The sequence below is a fragment of the Ruditapes philippinarum genome, unplaced genomic scaffold, assembly GCF_026571515.1.
Source record: "Ruditapes philippinarum isolate M1 unplaced genomic scaffold, ASM2657151v2 ctg2084_1_1_1_1, whole genome shotgun sequence".
Taxonomy (NCBI): Eukaryota; Metazoa; Mollusca; class Bivalvia; order Venerida; family Veneridae; genus Ruditapes; species Ruditapes philippinarum.
In genome coordinates this window covers 234106-255150 of record NW_026866378.1, presented here as the reverse complement: position 1 = coordinate 255150, position 21045 = coordinate 234106, and the positions used below count along the sequence as shown (strand labels likewise).

Sequence of the window (21045 nt, the reverse complement as noted above, 5' to 3'; positions counted from 1 at the left end):
CTCACAATGACTAATAACCTTATTCATTATGCGATGTATTTCTATAGCGTACGCGCAGATTCTCTGCAGAAGATCATTCATATATATTTAAAATCTCACTTACCGCGGAATTCTATTATGATATTATTAGCGTTAAATAAAATGTGTTGGTCATTTTTTTTCAATAAATGTACCTCTGTGTGAATTACACCATTTGTATTTGTAATCTCGCTCAAAATCAAGTGGATCTAGTAAATATGTAATTTGATAAACCATATTTGATAAAGAGCTGGACACAATTCTTGTACAAGAAAAGCATATTTAGTGTTTGAACAGAAAAGTCTTCTTATCAAAGTGATTTTGAAAGCACTAATGAAATGTATAAAGTCAACCGCTCTAAGCCCACCATTACTTATATCTTGTGAGAATTTTATTCTTCTATCTTATCCGGTCCATCATTCCAAACAAATTTGAAAAACAATACAATTTTAAGTCTTTAATTACATCAGATTTAGGATTTGGTTAGGTTAAAAATAGGTAAGTTAATTTTGACAAAGCAAGCGTCTTAATCACTGCGATCTTTCCTATAGGAGAAAGTAGTCTTCTAGACTATATTTTCAAAAGAGTCTTAGCATCATTTATTTTGGAAAGGTAGTTAAGATCACTGATAGATACAATATTTGTGTTTATAAGGTTACTCCCAATAATCTTAATGGCCCTTTGTCCCATTTAACACCGATTTCCAGACATAAATCTAAATCGCTTTTTCTCATTGCTCCTATCCGTAACGCCATTGTTGTGTCACATTTATTTGTAAACCAGAGATATCTGCATGAAATTTTAAAACTTTCATAGTGTAAACGAGGGGTTTTCAGAACCGTCTAATATCAAAGAGGTATCATCTGCATATTGTGAAATCAAATACTCTATATCCTTAATTTCTATACCTTTGATATTGATATTATATTTTTTTTTATTTTATAAGTGAAGCAAGAATCTCGGCGCACAGGACAAAACATACGATGACAGGGGGTCCCCCTGTCTACAACCTCGAAATAAGGGGAATCAGTCGGAGAGGCGGCCATTAACAACAATTGCTGATTGTATATTTGTATAAAAGAGATTCGCCTTCAAAGTTCACCTGTAGTATATGAGAAATAAATTGAACGCAAAACAAAATCTCCTATATCAATCCAGATTTCTTTTAAAACAAAACGCCGAAGTATCATATGCCATTCGTTTTAAACTTGCCAAAGCCTCTTCCCGAGAGATGAAACCCTCTAAACTATTTTTGTCGTATCGGGAACTTTTGTTACATTTATATAAAGAAACAGGTTACCTAAACTAACTGTGTTAGTAATCTTTGCAGAGTATAAGGACTTATAATGGTTCATATTTTCCGCTAAAATAGCTGTTTTGATTATTAATAATTTCACCCGTCTTGTTAAAAAAGGGTTGCCATATTTTTTTTTTAACGAAATGCGTATTTTTTAGATTACAAAAGTATCTGGTCGGTTTTCCTCCCTCTAAAACCCATTTTGCTCGCGATCTTATGAAAGAAACCTCTAACCTGTTTTTCCTTATATCTTGCAGTTCTTGTTGCTTAATTAACAAGGCATTTTCATTCTCTATTAGTACATTACTGTAAAGCTTCAATGTCTTTTATGAGTGTTTTCTCCTTGATATTGTCCTGTCGTTTTTTTAAAGTGGCATATGAAATTGTGTGACCGCGAATTTGCATTAGCAATGTCTCTAGTAATAACTTATCGTCAAAAGATAGCGAAATATTTTAATTTTACAGATCGAGTGTGATCATCTGAGGTATACTGTTGTAAAATACGCTGTACTAATTGTTTGTTTGTTGAACATACTCGACATCTTTCAAAAGCGAATTATTAAATTTCCAATAGGATTTACCTGCCTTAAATTCACCCAGTTTTAATGTTAATGCCACAATGGAATGATCCGAGCGATAGCAAATTACAAGTGTCCGCAATATCTAGAGATCAAAAACATTAAAATTAAATTGTGTTCAAAAATAATACTTAATACTGTGTCCCTCGCCTCCGGAATATTTATGTTAACATAATTAGAGCAGTCAATATATGGGTTGAGTATTAAGTTGAAATCACCTGCAAGTATGCATTTATTATTCAGACGACGGAGTATCTCATTTAAACTGTTATTAAAATCTAGATCGATTCTGTTAGGTCCATAAACACATATTAAAGACATATCTATACTTGATATAGCGCAATGTAAAACTAAAACATTTTTAACCGTTGTATTGCTATGTATAATCGACATTGGTTTGAAATAAGTTAATTGCCATATAATAATAGTACCAAATGTAAATCAAATATAATCAATTTTTGAAGACACCTATAGTTCGAACAAAAAAGTGAATGATTGACTCATACTTTAAACAATGTATAACCCGTTAAGTGAAGCTTTTAAAATCATGCTTAAAATGTTGCAATGATTTCAAACATAAATTATACTGGTGTCTTTAGAACCAGTACCTAGCGCCCCAAAAGTATAAGCGGTTACATGGCCGAGTGGTTAACGCATCGGAACCGCTAGCCGCATGGGTTCAAACCCCGTCAGGGGCAAGTCTTTGTTTTCTTGGGCAAGAAACTTTACACTTATTGCTCAGTACTGGTTGGGTTCCAGGAATAGATTCGAAAATGTGTCTATAAGCTTATAGCATCCTACACAATCGAACTAAGATAATTTCTGTATAAACCAAAGTATAAGCTGCTTCAGTAATTTCGTAATTACACCAACGCAGACATCAACTCTGCTTTCCATCATAATTCATTTTTTGTAAACATAATTATACCAGGTTTTTTTTGGGGTTTTTTAGGGGGGCGGGGTTATATTGTCGACCAGTATAATCAATTACCGTAATCAATGCAAAAATGTATTATTAAAATGCGCATAACATAATAAAGAATGCACATACTATAATAAAGAATGTACATACTAGTTATATAATAATTATATACATACTATTATAAAGAATATACATATCATAATAAATATTATACACACTATAATAAAGAATGTATAAAATGTAATAAAGAATGTACATAACACAATAAGGAATGTACAAAATATAATAAAGTATGCATAATTATTATATAATAAAGATTGTTCTAATATGGTGAAGTATGTATAATGCGAGATAAAAGAAATGCACATACCGTAATAACCAGTTAGCATAACACAATAGTTAATGCAATCAATAAAAGAAAGACAGGTATAACAAGGCTGAATGGCATTCAATGATAAACCTTTTTTTTTTTCAAAAAGATTGGCCTCCTGCTAAGATATATATTTGAATGTTCGCCAATGTATTGTTCAATGTTTGCACGGTACGATTAAATTTACCAATATTTTGTAACAAATGGTTACAAAATAAAAGTTGAAAATTTGATATGAATATAGAGTTGATTGTTGTGTACGCTATCAACATGTACAGGTAAACATTTAATTTGCCTGTCAACGAAATAAGAATGATCTTCATGATTTAAAATCTAAATGTGATACAATGAGATTAAACACAAGCGGACTTTTCAGCATGGTACCTCAAACCAATTCTAAAACGTTATTGTGAAAAAATAGTCGATCCAAAATGTGTTGAGTTCATGTGAACTTGTGGAAATATTTATTCTCGTATTCCAATTGTATTGACAATGGAAAGTGGAAATTGTATAAAAACTCTTCAAGAACAAATACTTGAAACACTATCTATTGAAGATATCATAATTCATTTATCAAAATTGAAAAGGAAAAGACACTTCAAGCCGATATGCTGGCGTACGACTGACTTGAATTATGTAAGTTTTAATTTCATTGACTTTGCATCACGCTGTAGAAACGACGCTATTGTGAACACATTATTTAAATTTACTTCACTGTTAAATACGACACCTAAGGTTCTTTATCATGATTCTAAGTCAGATGTTTGGGACATTGATGAAACTCTAAAACAATCGGGAGCTGACATAAATGCAAACACTGCCAAGAAAGACATAGCATGCAATTTCGCATCTGGCAGGAACGATGATATTGTAGACACATTGTCAAAGTTAAGTATGTCACATGTAGAAACATTCTCAGTTCTCCAATATGCTTCACATTTAGGATGCACAAACATTGTGGAAACTCTAGTTTCATCAGGCGCTGACATAAACGCTCAGAATTCGAGGAAAGACACAGCACTCCATTTAGCATCTATACAAGGAAATGCTAGAGTTGCTGAAATACTTATTAAAAATGGAGCTGAATTGAACATTCTGAACGAGACAGGACAATCTGCCATTAGTTTAGCTGTCGCAACTAAAACAAACGGTTGTCTTAATGCGTTCATTAGAGCAGGTGCAGATCTAAATTTTCCAGATGGGAGCGGATCTACCGCTCTGCATTGTGCATGTTTATTTAAGTACGAAGAAAAAGTGAAAGCATTGATTGAAGCTGGTGCTAATGTAAATATTGCAAACATGTCTGGATCTTACCCACTTCATATCTTGTTACCGTATATCAATGAGATGCTTTTCGAAGAAGAGGTTGTCGAGTATCAGGACGTAAACAAGATAGCGGACTTACTGATCGATGCTAAAACTGATATAAAACTTAAAGCTAAGCATGGTATTACTGCTTTACATCAAGCCGCTATGATGCCTGGTAACATTCAACTTATTGAGAAACTGATAGAAGTAGGTGCAGATGTAAATGAACAAAATGATGAAGGAGAAACGGCATTGCACTTAGCATGTACGTCAAACGAGATTAGAACAATTCAGGTCTTGACAGATGCAGCAACAGATATAAACATAGAAAGTAAATTAGGTGATTCCGCTCTTCATTATGCTGTTCGGTTTGGAAAAATTGAACCTGTCAAAGGTGCTTATTGAAAGTGGAATAAAAATAAATAAACAAAACAATTCAGGGAAAACCGCATTACATCTTATTTTTAATACGTCCAACTTTGAATTATTTGAAAAATTGATGACAAATGGAGCTTTACTTAATATGCATGACAATATAGGTAAAGATCCACTGTATTACTTTAACCAACACAACTTCCTAAGTGCATTTAAATTGCATCATCACTTTACTTCATATAGAGATGTTTTCGGAAATACAATATTTCACTTATTTATACAGAAATGTAACAATTCAGACGCAAAGATATGGGAACTTATTCGGACAAAGCGAAGCGAATTATCATATTATCTTACGGAACAGAACATATTTGGCCAAACACCCTTGCATATTGCAGCAGTACAAAATCAAAATGTCCTAGTTTTAATATTTTCAGTATTTTGTGAAGACCTACACGGTTTGTTACTTTGTGATGAATACGGAAACACTTTCCTCCATGATTTAGTAAAATCAAATCCAAAGATTTTAATGAGGTGAGCTATGTGAAAAAATTAAATCATTCTTAAAATGTCTCCTGGAAAATGAATATCAAAACTGTTCGTCCAAAACAAGGAAAAACCTTTTGGAATCTAAAAACAGAGTTGGCAATACACCTCTTCATCTTGTCATTTATAATGGATCAACATCTGACTCTGGCTTTGAGTACTCTAAATTTGTATTTGAATTATTTCTAAAAGCTGGGGCAAACATTAACTGTAGAAACAGTTTAGGAGAAACTGCTTTGCATTATTTGATGTTTGCATATCGGTCATATCAAGACCTGGCAAAAACTGTGGTAGAAAAGGGTTCGGAAGTAAATGTTCGAAATATATTTGGAGAAACTGAAATTTTCATAGTTCCATATTCAGTTTCTGATACAGATTATTTGGAATTTTTAAAACTGTCTGGATGTGATACGGGTATTTGTAACAACATTGGACAGACAGCTGTAATGTTACATTTTAAAGACATATTTTTCCGAAATGAAAAATGTATAAATCGAGTGTTGGACAATAAAGCAATCATCGATAAACGGGACAATTTTGGAAGTAATTTATTGCACTTTGTAGCATGGGAAGTAGAAAATGAAAGGCTTATCAACATTGACTTCTGTAACATGGAAATCTCAAAATGTTCTGTTGTTAGAGATAAACAAGGACTGCTCCCTTGCGATGTTGCTTTTTTAAGAGGCCACGCCAATATTCTCCAGCAGATTTGTGTTTGTAAAAATGGGGTCCACAAACTGGAACCTATTTTTTATCACAGACACCTGATATTTTGTGAATTGAAGAAAAAATACAAAGCATTTACAAAATGTATATTCGATCTTTCTAAATACTGTCTTGAGCATAACATAGGAAATATCGTTAATATTCCTTTTTTAGGACTGGTAAGATTTAAAGAAGAAGCAAGTGAAGTCAAATCAGCTATTACAGATTTTGTAAACTATATATGCAAGAGACTCGGAGACAAGGATACATTACTGAAAAATAAAGTAATTTTATCTGGCAGTGTCGCTGAAAATACAAAAGTTGGACTACCGGATGAATTTGATTTTATATGCTTACTGGATAGAATGTCCGAGTTGCTTTGTATAGAGCAACATCATAAGACTGACATTCATGTAAAACTTCAGGAAATGTACAGAGGGGATGTGTCTAGTCGGTTTTTTGACCCTAATGATAATATTTTTATTGCTTCAGAATTTCTCAACAGGATCTTTGACATCTTAAACGAAGTTTTACATGAGTCTGGCACATATTCCCATCCAAACATATTTTATGTGAAGGGTGGATTTCGAAGACCTGAACGCTCCCCCAACTTCAAATTAAAGTTGAGATGGTGTTCCTGTAAATATAAAGACATGACGGTAAAAATAGACATTGTGCCTGCTTTTAAAATTCATTGTCCATCAGGTGCAAATTTGTCTTCTGATATATTTAATCCTGCGACAAACAATGGTGAATTTGTGATGGTAAAATTCATAGACAATGAAATAGTTCGTGATATCAAAATTATAAGATTTAGTGTCTTTTCAGTGAGTGTCTGTTCAGAAACTGCCGTTTTGGAGGAAAATAATCGTATCTCTGCACTTCCTTCAGAAGCAAGAGACGCATATGTGATATCAAAAATTTTATGTAGTGAACGCGTATGTCCGTCTGTAACGGATGTGAGAGCAGATATGATTGGTGATAGTATAAACAATTATAAAAAGAGTCAATGTTTCACTATCATTTCAAGCTATATGTTAAAAAATTGTTTATTTTATGTTGTTGATGAACTACAAAAGAAGTCAAATTCTATTTTGCCAATCACAGTTTATACGTACGTTTGCGAAATATTTTTGAAACTTTTACAATTTTCAAATCAGGGAAAATTTCCATGTTATATGTTGCCTAACATCGACTTGTTTACAAATGATAACTTAGTGTTTGGGGAAGGTAATCAAGCGTGTAAGGTTAGAGCTATGTATGTAAAATTAATTTTAAACATTCTTGGCAAAAGTGTTGATTTTGACGGTATGAATTTACACACTTCTGGGACAATTACAGTTGTGGGTGAGTTAGATATATTTGCATATGCATGTCAAAGAAATGATAATATCTGTGCAAACTGTAAAAAAAGCCAAGAAGAAGATAATGTTATTCTTAGAACATGTTCCAGATGTAAACTTTGGACATATTGTAGCGACGAATGTAAGGAAAGAAACCTTGAACGTCATAAACCAGCTTGTGATTACCATTATAAACAACTGTCTCAAAAAAGGAATGATGAGTATGACGTGACAGGTCGTGCAATAAACGGGATTTCCTTATATACGAAAGAATAAAATAGGGAAAAAACAGAATCCCTAAAGAACGTCCAAAACAACAAAATTGAAAATGTTGCAGGCTCGGTTTGATTGAGCCTGTTCATGGACGGTACTGGAAAGTGCAGGTTACCGTCCACACCTCCTAGCACCGGCTTAAGCAGAATTCAACATTTAAACACGAAAATGGTGAAATTTTGAAATACTGGAAAAGGGATGATCCCTAGGAAGCAAAGCCTGCATAATTTATCTGACTTTTATCAGAGGGAAACTTGACACTGAATTCTATACCTTGAGAAATGTATCTAGACTTGGTTATCAGTACTGTTTGAGAATTTTGAATTTCATTTTTATTCAAAAGAATCACAGAACAATATAGTGTTTGTAATCACTCCTGCTGTGATAAGACATTGATTTATTGATTTCACTGAAAATCAATGATTTTGATGACGTCAAGATAGATTTAATAGGATAATAGAAAACTTATCTAATAAATGTCACATAACTAGGTAGGAGTGTATCGAAAAATAAATCTGACAATGCAATGGGTACAAGCTAACCGATTGGTAATCTTACTGATATGTACTAGGTTAAATGATTCATATTGTTCTCTAAAATCTGCTGTTAAAAGGTAACATTAGATGTTTAACTTTGATAAATCGAAAATTAATTCGTCCAGACTCAATCTTTAATTTATTGTCAAATACTCGATAATATGTTAATTTGTGATTTTGTTGGATAAAGACATTGGTATTGAAAAGATATAATATTTCAGGTCGGTTTAAATAAATATATAAATCTTCTGCAATCGTAGCATTCCGTCATACTTCAATTGATTACGTATTCTCGGCGTGTTCGGAAGCTTTCTGATAAAATTCAGCCCCTAAATAAAGTCTCTCAATACTTAAAGAAGGACTGAACTGTAGTAAGGATGGTCAAAATCAAAATGTAAACAATATCCATTATTTGTAAGTTTTACGTCGCAATAACACTGTCAATGTTAAATATCGATTTTCAGCTCTACTGTGCCTGCACCTTCAATGATTATAATCAACATATTTTGCTTCTTTGCTTCATCAGCTAATTCACGGTAATAGATCATGTTCCATGTCACTAGTGTTAAAATTTGTCAAAATTGACATGCAGTCAATTTTGTCATACACGTAAACAACAAAGTTTTTGTGCAAAATCTTTTAAATCTGTAGAATTTTACATAAAACTGAACAGCATTTTACTCATTTCTGCAGAAAGACATAATAGTACTTTAAAATATGTGCATACGTCTGAATTAAACAATCATTATTTTCTAAAAAAAATTATTTATTGAAAAATTAATTTCGTGTTACTAACTAGGGAAAGTTTTAATAATATAACATTTAGTAACTTTAACTGAGGCATGAAAATTTATCGCGATTTAAATGATGACATACTGTTTTCAGAATGGCCGACCTATGCCATTTAATCTGATTTTGATTGAATATGATTTTGTTTCTATGTGTCATATACCGGTAGCAGAAAATATCTAATTGTTACATCATATTTCTTTGTACCGTAAGTCCATTCTTTGTTTTATCTTCTTGTTTCAAAGCGTTAAGCACCGTGAACTAAGAGGAGCACAGTCTACTTCAGCCTCAAACGGGGAAAATTCTTTAAAAAAAAGTAACAAAATGCTGATAAATCACTGAGGTTTCGAGTCTTGCTTTTATCAATTCAAAAGATAACGATAAATTTCCTGTCAATTGTATAAACAGATTTATTATATAAAATACGCATTTAGACACGACCACTGCATGCGTGCCTACGTGACGAAGTTCAGGACTGAGCAGCACGTGAGAGTATACATGTGGTATCAGTATTATGTATATAAAACAACATGAAACTTTGTATTGAATATTTGGCAATTGTATACACCTTAAAGTATATAAAGCTTCAGTATATATCTGCTGCAAAAGACATCAGAAAAAGAATACTTCCAAATTCTTGTAAAAATACACGAAATATTAGTATTGAATTCACGCATATTTTGCTGAATAAGCCCACTCTTAATCTTTATTGGTGTTTAATTGCTATCCTATTGGAAACGATGATATATGAACTTATTTACCATTCTATATCACAAAAAATATGACAATTAAAGAAAAACCTGAAGCGCCAATACTTGAAAAAACTAAATAGTATGAAGGACACGAAATGACAAGAAAAATAAAGAAAACACGATGCAGACACTGATAACTGTTTTTGTCAACGTGTTTAAGCATTTTCTTAATAGTATTTTCGGGGGGTTTATTTGTTTTTGCTTATTTGTAACGTCATTTCGTGTCTTCAAGATTTCGTCTTCATACTTTTAATTTGGGTTTACATACTTTTGTACGTATTCGTACTTTCTTCGAGTTTTCGTGTGTTTGCTTTTATATTACTATTAATCTTTTTGTTTACCTGTCCTGTTGTCGATATTCGATTTTAATACGAATTTTGATGAGTCACTTTGTCATCGTATTTGTATATATCTTGTGAAATTGTCGAATTATTTATGATTATATTCTTTACAGTCTGATATACAAGCCACCATCCTATATCAGTCCCATTTCATTCACCTGTTCCTCCTAACAACTAATTACTTATATTTTATTTAGGCATAACTTGCATGGCATTCACATTTGCGCAAAATACTGGTATTTAATTTTGACAATTTATATTATATTGTTTATTTATATTATCAAGGCGTTTATTTTGTCCTTTGCATGTAATTGTTGTCAATCATTATGTTTCACCGTCATGTATCTTTCCTTTGATCAGTTATGTATTTCGGACATGTATTTATGCACTTTGATAAATACATTTCTTTGGTTTACGCCACCTTTGTTAAATTATTTGATTAAATTATCAAATCGTTTGTTTATGGCATTTACATTTATGAACAGCCATTCTTACAAGAAATGATCACTAAAGCTATCTTAAAATTGGTTTTTTATGCAAAATATGTGATAAAATACTTGACACATAAAAATTACTATGTTGTATAGGAGTTGCCAACCAATTATTTCGCAAAACGTTCTCAAATTGCAATTGCATCCTCTCCCCATTTTATCCATTTGAACTTACTGCATATCACAAGTGATAAAAATAATACAAGATACTTATGAAACATGTCGTATTCTTGTGAAAACAACGGAATGATCATGTTCATGTTTAAAAACATCATATTTCCATGTTATCCTCTTGTGTGTGATAAAATCTTACGGTGTTCACCTTTTTCAGCCAGCCGTTGACCATGTTACAATCCGATTATCCGACTTTTACTATAGAACACGAGCACGTGGGGCGAAATTACCCTTTGCCGACTATATTTAGTAACTAACATTATCGTGACAGTGCAGTTTTTTGCCCCGACCATTTGTAAAGTAAATTGATCAATAAGATAAGAGAAAAATCCTATCTTGAATGTTTGCCAACACATTAGAACAAAGCTTATATACATAAGACACGGCACACTGGTTTGAAAGAGGGGTATTATTTACAGTGATTGTTATGAATACGGAATAAGCGGTGCAAATCTAAATTTACGATGAACAAATATGGATTAAACATTGAAATTTAATGTTGGTAATTTTTTTTTAGACAAGGCTGTTTCACGTAAATACAATTCAAAAAACATGTATGATAAAATTGCAAAGAAAAATTCAAAACAAGCAGAAGCATGACATATCAACACAACTTAAGTGACGTATCGGTACAACTGTTTATTCTTCTGTACTAAAAGTAATAATAATGGAAAGTCGAGGTTGTATAAAAACTTTGCAAGAAATAATACTGAGAACACTGTGTATTGAAGATATCATAATTCATATATCAAAATCAAAAAGAAGCCGTGATCTGTTGCCGATTACCTCTCGTATGACTAACGTTCATTATGAAAGTTTAAATTTGATTGACTTTGCATCACGGTGCCAGAACGATGATATTGTGGACACATTGTTAAAATACACCTCTCTGTTAAATACGTCGTTTGGAGAAAACTTCACAGTTCTTCATTATGCTGCTCATTTAGGTAGCACAAACATTGTGGAAACTCTAGTTAGGTCAGGAGCTGACATTGACGCTCAATCTGAGAAGAAAGAAACAGTACTTCATTTTGCATCAAGAAACGGACATGATAAAATTGTTGAAATACTTATAAAAAGGGGCATCAAATTAAAAATCCCAAAGAAAGGGAAGGAATTCTGCTATTTTTTAGCTCCCATTTAACAAAACGATTTTTTAAATGCTTTTGATAAGGGGGGGAGCGATTTAAATTTTTAAGATTTCATACGTCGTTTAAACCCTTTACATTGGGCTGTTTAATCAAGGAGGGGGAAAAGGTTAATATTAATAGAGCGGGCGCTAATGAATTTTGAAAGCGGTTTTTGAACAAACCACTTCATACCTTTTTACAAATTTTAAATTAAATCAAGTTTCCCAAAATGTTTTAATAAAAGGGGCCTTACATTTTAGAAATTACATAAAATAAAAAATATTATTAATATGCGAAAAATTTCCCCCGCTAAAATTTTAACTCAACATTGAGCTGATAAAAATAGGGCGTGTAAATGAAAAAAATGATCAAGGAAAGGGCATTCCCTTTAGCATTACGTAAAACAAATTTAGAAAAATTCGGTCTTACAGTGCAAAACAGATAAAACATGAAAAAATACGGTGTTTCCGCTCTTTCTTTATGTGTTGGGTTTGGGGAAAAATTGAACCTGTCAAAGTGCTTATTGAAAGTGGAATTGAAATAAATAGACAAAATAATTCGGGAAAAACCGCATTCCATCACATTTGTACGACAGCCAACTTAGAAGTTTTTGAAAAATTGCTGAATAATGGAGCTTTACTTACAATTAAGGACAATATAGGAAAGGATCCACTGCATTACTTTAACAAAGACAACGTCCTAAGTGCATTTAGATTTAATCATCACTTTACTTCATATAGAGATGTGTACGGAAATACAATATTTCATTTATTTAAAAAAGAAAAGCCATCTCGGGTATCTTGGTGTAAATTTAAAGGGGAAAATTTTAGGGCCACTTTTTTCGGAAAAACGGGGCAGTTTTCTTTTATCTTACGACACAAAAACAATTTGGAAAAAACCCCCTTTGCATTTTTGCACAGAAAAAACAAAAACCTCGAATTAATTTTTCAAATTGGCAAAAAGATTAAAACAACCATTTTTCTTTGTGATGAATACGGAAACATTTTTCTCCAACTTGATCAATTCAAAATTTTTTCAAGGGAAAAAAGTTCAACGTGGAAAGATATAACTTTATTTTGAAAATTTTTGGGAAACAATAAAAAAAATTCCTCCTGAAACGGGGAAAAGCCCTCTTAGAATCTATAAACATAGTTGGAAATACACCTCTTCATCTTGTTTTTCAAGATTGTCTTGATACTATGTACGCTCAAATTGTATTTGAACTGTTTTTAAAGGCTGGGGCAAACATAAACCTTAGAAACAGCTTAGGAGAAACTGTCTTGCATTTTCTGATGGTTGTGTATTGGCCCTATAGTGAATTGGCAAAAACTGCAATAAAAAAAGGTTTGAAAGTGAACTTTCGAAATATATTTGGAGAATCAGAGCTTTTCATTGTTCCATTACATTGGGAAGACTCGATTTCTGACACAGATTATTTAGAATTTCTAAAAGTATCAGGAATTGATACTAATACGTTTAACAGAATGGGACAGACAGCGGCAATGTTACATTGTAAAGACATATTTTTCAATGTAAACTCATTAGATAAAGTTTTTGACAATAAGATGATCATCAATAAACAGGACAATTTTGGAAGTAATTTATTACACTATATAGCCTGGAAACAAGAAAATGAGAGCTATATCAACACAAATGTACTTCATACGGACATTGCGGCAATTTCGAAATGCTGCCCTGTTAAAGATAATCACGGACAGCTCCCTTGCGATGTTGCTTTTTTAAGAGGCCACGCCAATATTCTTCAGCAGATTTGTATTTGTAAAAATGGAGTTCACAAACAGGAACCTATCTTCTATCACAGACACCTGCTGATTAATTCTCTGAAGGAAAAAGATGAAGCATTTACAAAATGTGTACACAGTCTTTCTGAATATTTTCTTCAGAATAACATTAGAAATATCATGAATATTCCATTTTTAGGACTTGTACGATTTAATAAAGAAGCAAATAAAGTCAAATCGGCTATTACAGAATTTGTAAACTATATATGCAAAAGACTCGGAGAAAAAGATAAATTACTGCAAAATCAGGTAATTTTATCTGGCAGTGTCGCTGAAAATACGAAAGTTGGGCTACCAGATGAATTTGATTTCATATGCTTACTAAAACATATGTCTGAAATGATTGACATAGAACAATATAGTAAAACTGGAATTGTCAAACTTAAGCAAAAGTACATAGGGGATGTGTGTAGTCGGTTTTTCGACTCTGATATCTATGGTAATTTCATGTCTTTAAAACTTATCAAACGGATTTTTGATATCATAAATGAAGTTCTACAGGAACCTGACACATATACACATCCAAACATATTTTATGTGAAGAATGGATTTCGGTCATCTACAAATTCGCCAAACTTCAAATTAAAGTTAAGGTGGTGTTGCTGTAGATATAAAGACATGACAGTAAAAATAGACATTGTACCTGCTTTCAAAATCCGTCGTCATAGTGATCCTAAATTGTATAGTGATAAATCTATCACTTCGGCAAGCAAAAGTGAATTTATTATGATACTATTCAGAAAAAGTGAAAGCAGGAAAAGTTCATCACTAGCAGGTGTCTGTTCAGTATCAGCCTCGATGGAAGAAAAGCAACATTTCGCCGCACTGTCTTCAGAGGCAAAGGATGCCTACCTGATATCAAAAATTTTATGTGGGGAACGTGTATGTCCGTCGGTACTGGATGTTGCAGCAGAAAAATGTAACCGGGACAGTTACAGAAAGTCTCAATGTTTTGCTATTATTTCTAGCTATATGTTAAAAAATTGTCTATTCTATGCTGTTGAGGAACTACAAAGGCAGTCAGTTACGTTTTTGCCAGTTACAGTTCATACTTACGTTTGTGAAATATTTCAGAAACTTTTACAATTTGCAAATCAGGGAAACTTTCCATGTTACATGTTCCCTGACATCAATTTGTTTACAAATCATGACTCAGCCTTGGAGAGAAGTAACCAAGCGTGTAAGCTAAGAGCTATGTATGCAAAATTAATTCTGAACATTCTAGGCAAAAATGTTGATTTTGATGAAATTAGGCTACATACTTTCCGGGAAATCAAAACTCTAAGTACCTTAACCTTTATCAAAAATAATAATATGTGTGCAAACTGTAAGAAAGGTCCAGAAGAAGATAAGGTTATTCTTAGAACATGTTCCAGATGTAAACTTTGGACATATTGTAGCGACGAATGTAAGGAAAAAAACATTGAACGTCATAAACCAGCTTGTGATTACCATTATAAACAACTGTCTCAAAAAAGGAATGATGAGTATGACGTGACAGGGTCAACAAACGGGATTTCTTCAAATACGAAAATATAAAATAGGGCAAAAACAGAATCCCTAAAGAACGTCCAAAACAACAAAACTGAAAAGGTTGCAGGCTCAGTTTGATCATGGCTGTTCATGGACGGTACTGGAAAATGCAGGTTACCGTCCACACCCCTAGCACCGGCTTAAGATTTAAACACAAAAATTGTGAAATTTTTAAATACTGGAAAAGGGATGACCCCTATTAAGCAAAGCCTGCATAATTTATCTGACGTTTATCAGGGGGAAACGTGACACTGAATTCCATACCTTGAGAAATGTTATCAGTACTGTTTGAGAATTTTGAATTTCATTTTTTTTTTTTTTATTTATTTATATTTTTTTTTTGGTTCAAAAAATGACGTAGTGTTTGTGTTTGTAATCACTCCTGCTATGATAAGGCATAAGATATTGATAACAGTGAAAATCGATGATTTTGATGACGTCAAGATAGACTTTAATATGATTATAGAAAAAAAAATATCTATTTGAATAAATGTCACATAACTAGGTAGGTGTGTATCGAAAAATAAATCTGACAGTGCAATGTGTACATGTAGTCACTTATAGCTAACCGATTGGCAATCAAAATGTAATAAATTTAAAGATCTATCTTTTTCTCTAAAATCTGCTCATAAAAAGGGGCATTTAGACGGTATTTAACTTTGATAAATCATGAATCAATTCGTCTAGACTCAATCTTTAATTTATTGTCAAATACTCGATATAATGTTTAATATTGTTCGTTAACTTGTTGATTCAGTTAGATAAAGACCGTGGCGTGTTAGGAAGCAATCTGATAAAATTCAGCCCCTAAATAAAGTACCGCTATGCTTAAAGAAGGTCTGAACTTTAGTTGGGATGATCAAAATCAAAATGTAAACAATATCCACTATTTGTAAGTTTTACGTCGTAATAACACTAACATCACTTAATTCACGATTATTGATCATGTTCCATGTCACTAGTGTTAAAATTTGTCAAAATTGACATACAAGCAATTAGTCATACATGTAAACAACAAAGTTTTTGTGCAAAATCTTTTAAATCTGTAGAATTTTACATAAAACTGAACAGCATTTTACTCATTTCTGCAGAAAGACATAATAGTACTTTAAAATATGTGCATACGTCTGAATTAAACAATCATTACTTTCTAAAAAAAAATTATTTATTGAAAAATTAATTTCGTGTTACTAACTAGGGAAAGTTTTAATAATATAACATTTAGTAACTTTAACTGAGGCATGAAAATTTATCGCGATTTAAATGATGACATACTGTTTTCAGAATGGCCGACCTATGCCATTTAATCTGATTTTGATTGAATATGATTTTGTTTCTATGTGTCATATAGCAGAAAATATCTAATTGTTACATCTTATTTCTTTGTACCGTAAGTCAATTCTTTGTTTTCCTTCTTGTGCACCGTGAACTAAGAGGAGCACAGCATACTTCAGCCTCAAACGGGGAATTTTTTTTTTTAAATTCGTAAAAGGTAAACAACAAAATGCTGATAAATCATTGAGGTTTCGAGTCTTGCTTTTATCAATTCAAAAGATTACGATAAATTTCCTGTCAATTGTATAAACAGATTTATTATATAAAATACGCATTTAGACACGACCACTGCATGCGTGCCTATTTGACGAAGTTCAGGACTGAGCAGCACTTGACAATATACATGTGGTATCAATATTATGTATATGAAAATGACAATATGAAACAGCATGAAACTTTGTATTGAATATTTGGCAATTGTATACACCTTAAAGTGTATAAAGCTTCAGTATATATCTGCTGCAAAAGACATCAGAAAAAGAATACTTCCAAATGCTTGTAAGAAATAAATATGGTAGTAAAGTGCCACAAAAGCGTATGGGGCATTCACGAAATATTAGTATTGACTTCACACATATTTTGCTGAATAAGCCCACCCTTAATCTTCATTGGTATTTAATTGCTATCCTTTTGGAAACGCGATGAACTAATTTACCATTCTATATCACAAAAAATATGACTCTTAATGAAATCACCTGAAGCGCCAATACTTGAAAAAACAACGACTTAAACAGGAAAAGAACGATTATAAAAAACAAATGACGATGACGAAGACGCAAAGGTACGTAAACTAAATAGTATGAAGACGTAAAATTTGAAGACACGAAATGACAAGAAAAATAAAGAAAACACGATGCAGAAACTGATAATTGTTTTGTAATTTACAGGTATGTACATTTGAAGAAATGATCACCAAAGCTACCTTAAAATTGACTTCTCATGCAAAGTTGTGATTTTGCTTGGAGAATGAAATACTTGACACACAAAAATTACTTTGTTGTATAGGGGTGGCCAACCAATTATTTCGCAAAACGTTCTCAAATTGCATCCTCTCCCCATAAGTAATAAACAATAATATAATAATAATATGAAACATGTCGTTTTCTTGTAAAAAGAAAACAATGTAGTGATAATGTTCATGTTTAAAAACATATTATTGCATCTTATCCCCTGGCGTGTGATTAAATCTTACGGTTTTCACCTTTTTCAGCCAGCCGTTGAAACCCATGGTACAAATCCCGAGTAATCTCGGGATTTGTACTATATAAATGGTCAAAAGTAACAACTCATATGACGCGGACTAATATGTTTTTAATGGTAACTTGGATATGTTAGTGCGGTGGACGAGTGGAGTGTTCCCCCCGAACACTGATTTGTATAAATGGCGTTAAATTGAATCCAATAAGATTAATAGGCTAGATTAAGAAATAGAAATCGATCCGTTGAATGTTTTGCCCAAGCATTAGAAAAATAGATAACATACATAAGATATCAAGCGGTAACACGACACATTGGTTTGAAAGCTGGATATGATTATACAGTGATTGTTACGTATGCGGAATAAGCGGTGCATATCTAAATTTACGATGAAAAAATATGGATAAAACATTGAAATTCAATTTTGGTTATATTTAAGACTGTTTCACATTAATACAAATCAAAATACATGTATGATAAAATTGCAATGAAATATTCAAATCAAGCAGAAGTATGATATATCAACAGAACTTAAGTGACATATCAGCACAACATAAGATGTAATTCATATGAATAAGTTAAAATGTTTAATCTTCTGTACTAAAAGTAAAAATAATGGAAAGTGGAAGTTGTATAAAAACTCTTCAAGAAATGTTACTGAGAACACTTTGTATTGAAGATATCATAATTTATATATCAACATCAAAAAGAAGCCGGGATATGTTGCCGATTCACTTTCGTATGGCTGACGTTGATGATAAAAGTTTTAATTTGATTGACTTTGCATCACGTTGTCGGAACGATGATATTGTGGAAACATTGTTACAATCCACCTCTCTGTCATTTCAAGAAAACTTCACTGTTCTTCATTATGCTTCTCATTTAGGATGCACAAACATTGTGGAAACTCTAGTTAGGTCAGGAGCTGACATAAACGCTCAATCTGAGAAGAAAGAAACAGCACTCCATTTTGCATCAAGAAACGGACATGAAAAAATTGTTGAAATACTTATAAAAAGGGGCGTCGAATTAAATATACAAGACGAGGAAGGATATTCTGCTATTATTTTAGCTGCCGAACTTTACACAAACGGTTGTCTTAATGCATTAATAAGGGCAGGAGCAGATCTTAATTTACAAAATTCATACGGATTAACTGCTTTACATATAGCATGTTCATACAAGGACGAGGAAAAGGTTAAGATATTAATAGAAGCTGGCGCTAATGTGAATATTGCAAGTAGGTCTGGGTCTAACCCACTTCATACCTTATTACAAAGATTTGATAATTTCTTTTTGATAATTCGCGATGAATCGGATATCTATACAGGAATGAAATATGATTCGATCAAGTATCACCAATTGATAAATAAAATAGCGGCCTTACTAATTGATGCTAATATTGACATAAAACTAAAAGATATGGATGGTAATACTGCTTTACATCATGCCGCTATGATACCTGGTAACGTTCAACTTATTGAGAAACTGATAGAAGTAGGTGCAGATGTAAATGAACAAAATGATGAAGGAGAAACGGCATTGCCACCCTTTGCCTTGTACTATTAAACGCAGAGTTAGAAAATTCGGGGATCTTGAACGGAGGAGATATGGCAGTTATACAGGATATTCAACATAGAAAACTAAATCAGGTGAGGTTCGGCTCTATCATATAAATGACTGGTTGCCAAGGATTTTGGAAAAAATTGAACCTGTCAAACAGAGGCATCTATGTGAAAAGTGGAAATTGGAGGCCAATAGAATACGGCCAATAATAAATCCTTCAGCATATGGAACAACACATTTCCATGACATTCTGTATGAGACAGCCAACCTTCGAAGATTATGTATTGAAGATATTGCTAAATGAGGTGCGAGCCGTCAGCTTACTAGTTAAGTGAGACAAACTCATAAGTGTTCGCGAAAGGATCCTACTGTGGGTATTTTACTTTAACAAAGACAACTTCCTAAGTGCATTTAAATTGAATCATCACTTTACTTCATATAGAGATGTGTACGGAAATACAATATTTCATTTATTTGTAAAGCAATTCCATCTCTGGCATCTCAAGTGTACTAGCAATTCAGACGGAAATATATGGCCACTTACTCGGAAAAAGCGAGGCGAGTTTTCATATTATCTTACGATACAAAACATGTTTGGACAAACACCCTTGCACATTGCAGCAAGAAAAAATCAAAAGACCCTCGAATTAATATTTTCAGAATTTGGCGAAGACTTACAACAGCCAGGTTTGTTACTTTGTGATGAATACGGAAACACGTTTCTCCATACTTTGATCAATTCACATTTTTCAAGGGAAGAATTTCAAGGTGAAAAGATTGATATTTCATTATTGAAAAGTATTTTGGAAAATAAATACAAAAACTGTCCCCCTGAAACAAGGAAAGCCATCTTGGAATCTAAGAACAGAGTTGGCAATACACCTCTTCATCTTGTCTTTCAAGATTGTCTTGATTCTGAGTACGCTAGAACTGTATTTGAACTGTTTTTAAAGGCTGGGACAAATATAAACTCTAGAAACAGCTTAGGAGAAACTGTTTTGCATTTTCTGATGGTTGTGTATTGGTCCTATCATGAATTGGCAAAAATCGCAGTAAAAAGAGGTTCGAAAGTAAACGTTCGAAGTATATTTGGAGAGTCAGAGATTTTCATTGTTCCATTACATGATTTGCCTTACACGGAAAGCACGATTTCTGACACAGATTATTTACAATTTCTAAAAGTATCAGGAAGTGATACTAATACGTGTAACAGAATTGGACAAACAGCGGTCATGTTACATTTTAAAGACATATTTTTTAATTTAAACTCTTTAAATAAAGTTTTTGACAATAAGATGATCATCGTAAACAGGAACAATTTTTGGGAGTATTTTATTACCACTAACATAGCTGGAAAAGCAAGGGACACTCCGAGAGCTATCATCAACACATGTACTTCATAGGGACTTTTGGGGAAATTTCTAAATGCTGTATTTTTTAAAGATAACCCAGGACGCCCCCTTTGGGGATGTTGTTTTTTTAAAGGGCCACGCCAATATTTTCACATTTTGTTTTTGTAAAAGGAGTTACAAACAGGAACCTATCTCTATCAAAAACCCCGGGGGTTTTAATTTTCTCTGAAGGAAAAGAGAAGCATTACAAAATGTGTAAAGCTTTCTAAATATTTTCTTCAGAAAAACATTAGAAAATCATGAATTTCCTTT

The 21045-nt window shown here is 32.6% G+C and overlaps 2 protein-coding genes across 2 annotated transcripts; both read left to right on the top strand.

Moving 5' to 3' along the window:
* Positions 1–3370: 3370 nt before the first annotated feature.
* LOC132732332 (uncharacterized) lies at positions 3371–19384 on the top strand. The gene is made up of 5 exons (XM_060718735.1): positions 3371–4887; positions 5403–7733; positions 11439–11900; positions 13134–14930; positions 18417–19384. Exons 1-5 carry the CDS (start codon positions 3678–3680, stop codon positions 19382–19384), a joined length of 6768 nt encoding a protein of 2255 aa, XP_060574718.1. The 5' UTR covers positions 3371–3677.
* Positions 19385–19766: 382 nt separating this feature from the next.
* LOC132732328 (ankyrin repeat domain-containing protein 6-like) lies at positions 19767–20784 on the top strand. The gene has a single exon (XM_060718731.1). The coding sequence runs from the start codon at positions 19972–19974 to the stop codon at positions 20782–20784; it is 813 nt and encodes a 270-aa protein (XP_060574714.1). The 5' UTR covers positions 19767–19971.
* The last annotated feature ends 261 nt before the right edge of the window (positions 20785–21045 follow it).

Excerpts from the sequence above, each read along its gene's own strand:
- LOC132732332 (XM_060718735.1), top strand. The coding sequence starts at position 3,678 with ATGGAAAGTGGAAATTGTATAAAAACTCTTCAAGAACAAATACTTGAA. Across the intron at positions 11,901-13,133 it reads TGAAATACTTATAAAAAGGG|ATTGTCTTGATACTATGTAC; the intron begins GCATCAAATTAA and ends TTGTTTTTCAAG. Across the intron at positions 14,931-18,416 it reads GGAGAGAAGTAACCAAGCGT|TAAAAGTAAAAATAATGGAA; the intron begins GTAAGCTAAGAG and ends AATCTTCTGTAC.
- LOC132732328 (XM_060718731.1), top strand. The coding sequence starts at position 19,972 with ATGTTTGGACAAACACCCTTGCACATTGCAGCAAGAAAAAATCAAAAG.